At 31.8% G+C, this 5,519-nt stretch overlaps 1 protein-coding gene across 1 annotated transcript; it reads left to right on the top strand.

Moving 5' to 3' along the window:
- The first annotated feature begins 2,072 nt into the window (after positions 1 to 2,072).
- LOC123312970 lies at positions 2,073 to 2,849 on the top strand. Its single transcript, XM_044897611.1, has one exon. It carries the CDS (start codon positions 2,073 to 2,075, stop codon positions 2,847 to 2,849), a length of 777 nt encoding a protein of 258 aa, XP_044753546.1.
- The last annotated feature ends 2,670 nt before the right edge of the window (positions 2,850 to 5,519 follow it).

Raw genomic sequence — 5,519 nt, 5'->3', positions numbered from 1 at the left:
TAATGACTACCTAGTGCAAAAAGAATAATAGCATATAAACATTTTTTTCTTCACACGTTAAAAAGACAGTAACTTTTGACAAGAGGGATGCTAACGACAAAACATTAAATAAAAGGTCAGTAGAATATTTCACGGATATAACCCGAAATATTCCGCACAAAAATCCGGAGATGTGTTGAAATATTCCTGCAGTATTTCTTATATATTTATTTAAATATATGAATTCTTTTATGAAAACGTTTCGGTGAAATTAAAATATCATTATCTTTCAAAAATATTTCCTGAAATATTAACAATTTATTTGGGCTTCCACTTCATCTTTCAGAAATATTGCAAAGAAATATTCTGGGGCGATTTCTGAAATATTTATTGTAGCATTACTTGAAACGTTAATGAAATGTTCAGTTGCATTATAGGTAAAGAGCATTCAGTAAGATTTCGGGAATGAAAATTGATAATAATTTTTACACTTTCAGCTTTCCATCGAAAATATTCCACTGAAATATTACTTTAAGGTTTTTTTCAATGTATTATGTAGACGAATTAGAAATATTTAGTTTGTATTCCTGCAAATATTTTTTGAAATATTTAAGAAATATTTCTCACATATATTCTGATTCCTATGGATATTTATTTTCCTGAAATATTGCAAAATCTATCATAAAAATTTCGTAGAATATTTCATGAAATATTGATGAATCTTATGAAGTCATATTTCATGAAACATTTATTACATATCATGGAAATATTCTGCCAATCTTGCGAAAATTTTCTTGCCGTAAATATTCTCGAAACCTTTCATAAATATTTCAATGAAATCTTTCTCGAGAATATTTTGAAATTTTTCACTGCAATATTCCATGCTATGTGGGATTGCCGGAAGGAGACTGCTTTTGTTATAGGAAACTCTATTATTCTGTGCTCGTCAAAAGTTGAAACCATTGAAATATTGAGAAAAAAGGTTTTTGACCATTTTCTATTATTTATATTGATACAAACCATATGATGTTATATATTTTTGAAATCAGTAAAAAATCAAGCTTTCAAAAAATTGCACAGAAAACTAGTGTTCCTATTCAAAAACACATAACTTTGGGTAATAGCTTCGTAATTAAAAATCCTGCTAAAAAGGCGAGCACGCCACTGGATTCTACGTAAAGAAGTGCCTGTATAATGTTTCAATTTCAGAGCTCTATCATCAGTATTAGCGGAGATATAAATTTATTTCGATATCGCCATTTTTCCAATTTTTGCTTATAACTCGAAAACAAAAGAAAGTGGCTAAAAATCACTACTACTATTGTAAGTTTCTCAGAAAAAGAGAACGAGAATGGGGTATCAGATTTTGTCTATCTCCTCTGGTTTAAAAGCTGTAGTGCTAAAACATCGAAATTTGCGCACCCTGTACAGCAGAGCAGTAGCACTAATTTCATAAGTATAAAGAAACCACTTCCCATTAATAAAACCAAAGCCATAAATGATCAATTGATGGCTTTACTAGTCAAGGCGTATTTGCCATTCAATCTGGTTGAAAATCTGGAATTCAAGAAATTTGTTGAATTACTTAACGCAAATTATGCAATTCCATCAAGAAAAACAATATCGGCTAATTACATTCCACAATTATATCTGAGAGTCAAAGAAGAGGTAGAGACTAAATTGAATCAAGCGGTGGCAGTAGGTGGACTTCGTTGACGAATCAAAGCTATATAGCTATGACTGGCCATTTCATCAATGGATCTACAGAACTGGAGTCATGTCTACTTGGATGTTTTCCATATGACGAACGCCATACTGCCCAAAACCTTTCGACGTTTACGAAAGACGAAGTGAACAAGTGGAAATTGGAACATAAAATTTCTGCTATTATTTCTGATAACGCTCCAAATATCGTACCTGCAGTCAGAATGACTACATGGAGACATTTTCCTCGTTTTGCTCACACATTGAATTTAATAGTTCAGGATAGTCTAAAATTCATTGAACCGCAATTGAAAAAAGTGAAAACAATTGGGGAATATTTCAAAAGTAGTAGTTCTGCACTATCACGACTACGCGAAATGTAGATCCAAATGAATTTGCCTGAGCTGAAATTGAAGCAAGACTGCCCAACAATATGGAACTCTGCATTCGAAATACTGGAAAGGATTTATAAAATCAAAGATGCTGTAATCAGTACTCTTGCCATAGGAAATCCAGACATAAATAAGATTGAATTAAATGAATGGAGTCTCATCGAACATTCGTTGAAAATTTACGAAATATTTTACGGAATAACAAAAGAAGTAAGTGCTGAGAAGTATGTCACCTTCCCGAAAATAATTCTCTTCGTTAAGGTGATGTCAGATCATGTTCAAAAAATTCAAAACTCTGAAGCAAATAACATAGCAGAAATATATGATCTACTGAAAAGTCTACAAAATGGAATTGGTGAGAGATTTGAAGATGTAGATTTCAACGAATTAAGGACGCAGGCGACTTTCCTAGATCCAAGATTCAAAAAGTATGGGTTCACTAATGAATCAAGATTCCAAGCGACGCTGAAATTAATTCGCCAGAAAATAGCCACCTTCAACATTGACAACAACGAGGAAAGCGTTCCTCCAGAACGCGCCGAAAGTGAAAGTTCCAGCACGTCAATAGTTTGGAGCTGTTTTGACGAAAAGTCAAAGGAACATTTAGAAATCCGTAGTTCCTCAGCAGCTGCCATCATAGAAACAGATAAATTTTTGAGTGAACCTCTTCAAAAGCGAACCGAAAATCCTTTAAAATGGTGGAAAGAAAGAAAACATTGTGCAACATGGCAACTTCTGTTCCTTGAAAACGGATTTTGTCAAAAGCAAAAGTAGGCTTAAGCCTGAAAAAGCGGCCCAGCTCATTTTCCCCAACCACACTTTGAAAGGTGAATGAGTGAATTTTGCATTAAAAAATACCTTATTCTTCATTGATGATTTTTTTGATATTTTTCTGTGATATTTTTCTTATTTTGTTATACACCTGTCATATTATGTACCTATACAAAATTATTTCATTGAAAAATTTTATATGCATAATGTTTCTTTTCATGAATCAGTAGAAATTAAAATTTATATTTCTGGTATTTTTGCTATATTGCTGAAAATAAATTTTAAGTGATTCGACAATTTTACAACTTTCTTTCATATTAATTTGAGGAAAATATTTGGATTCGCAGCAATAACATTATCTTGCTTCGTTTTGAAGATCCAGAATTTCAAAAATTTCAGTTTTTGACGAAATTAATGAGAAGAGTTCTTACGAATTTCGAATTAAATAAAAACAGTGATTGACGTCTCAAATTCGAATCGTCCGATATCCATTTTCTTCCGAAAGACTTTTGGTTTTCGAATTTTTTCTACACGAGGGTCAATAATTTTTCTCGGCTTTCTCACGAATTAGACCTCAACCAATTATTTTCAGCCTATTCAGTAACTCATTCCGAATTAATTATTATAATGAACCGATCAAAAGTATTATGGCCCACAAAACACAGCTGTTTTCAACTAAAGAAGAATCTATATTCCATTCTCTCAAAATTTAATTCAACTGAACTAAACTGAACTGAACTTCCTAACAGAACAGTGAACTGATCGATTCGGGACTACGGATCCGCATTCGAATCATGCCCAATGTTTAGATCACAACCCAAAACCCAACTGCCTAAAAGAACCAATGGGTCAATTGAACGGGTCTTTTGAACCGGGTCTTCACAGCAATGGATCTAGTATAATATCTTTCTTCGAAAAGAAAAATATTGTCAATATACTTTTTCACATGTAGAATGTAGAATACAAACTTATCGTTTATTCAATATATAGGCATGTATCATACCTGGAAAAGTAACAATGTTGTTTGAGAATATATCAAGAAGTATCATACAAAATAATCATATATTGAATATAGAGTTATGCATCGCATATGGAAATATAAAAATTCTAAAATTGAGGTATAATGCAAACTGATCGTTTTTTCAAAGCGAGGAACAGTATGATATGCCAAAAAATACCAAAATTGTTCAGCAATTATCAAGAACAATACAAACTTATCAGGTATTTCACGGTAACATTTATATATTGGAGAGATATAACGGCCTTAAAGTTACTGGAAAAAGGCGCCGATCCAAATAAGGTAAATAAAGACGGCTACTCTCCTGTGCATGAGGCTGTGTTATCAAAAAAAGGTCACAGAATACTGAAGACCTTGATTGAGTATGGTGGTGACATCAACCTGTGCACATGTAATAGTGTTAGTTTTATTAGAAAAATCAATTATTATTCACAGAGTATAATCTTTATTCGCTAACCATTTCTATTGATCTCATCATACAATATCTGCCAGGTCTTCACAATATCAACAGACCTGCGCCTATCATTCTATATGATAATTACAATATTTATTTACATACAGGGGTATATAAAACAGATACCTTACATCCTTCCCCTCAAGCTTACATCTAACTATACATAATCTTCAATTTTATGTACCTACATATATTTACATAATGATCAATTGATTCAATCTAATTATAAACTAATCCTTCAGGTTCTTTAATCAAACTCCTCCTACGCAAATCATAAGTTCTACAATTACTTTCAACAATATTATCACTATCTGTGTTATCATTATCTCTTTCTCCTGAATGTTTTGTTACAATTGTTTTTAACATAATAAGATCTTGGCTGAGTCGCTTTACTATATATTATTCCTCTTTTCCAACAATCTTTATGTTTAAACCAAATTCTATCATTACTCTTTCCTTCTTTCATGGTTTTTGTATGTCTATTATAATATGAAGATTGCTTATGTTGCCTGTTTTCAAGAATTTTATTTAATTTGATAGGATCAACCACCTCAGATTGATAGTTTGATTCTAATGAAGGCAAATTATCTTTCAATCTTCTATTGAACATTATCTGTGCAGGTGAAAAGCCAACGTCAGGGATGGGAGTATTTCGGTACTTCAACAAATACATATAAATGTTCGAATTTTCGAAACAACATTTTTTTAACATATTTTTACAAATATTTACTGCCTTCTCTGCCAAACCATTACTTCTGGGGTAGTTAGGACTAGATGTTGTAAGTAAAATATTATGTGCATTGAAATAATTTATCATTTCGTATGAATTGAAGGGATTATTGTCACTTATTATTTGATCAGAAAAGCCAAAAGATGAAAAAATTGAGTCGAAAATTTTGATTATTTCTTTGGAAGTTTTATTTCGAATTGATCTCATTTCAATCCACTTCGAATAATAATCAATTACAGCAAGATATGCTTTACCTTGAAATTCGAAAATATCTGTCGCAATTTTAGAGCACGGTCTCTTGGGTATTTCATGCGGTTTCATTGGCAATCTAGGGTTTTCTTTTCTGAATGTATTGCAAACTTCACAAGTCAATACTTTATTTTTTAATTGTTTGGTTAAATTAGGCCAAAATACACATTCCTTAGCTCTTAACTTTCATTTGTTAAGTCCTAAATGACCTTCATGTATTTT

This window comes from Coccinella septempunctata, chromosome 5 (genome assembly GCF_907165205.1).
Source record: "Coccinella septempunctata chromosome 5, icCocSept1.1, whole genome shotgun sequence".
Lineage (NCBI taxonomy): Eukaryota > Metazoa > Arthropoda > Insecta > Coleoptera > Coccinellidae > Coccinella > Coccinella septempunctata.
The sequence above is the reverse complement of the archived record's forward strand: the minus strand, read 5'-3'. Positions and strand labels throughout refer to the sequence as shown.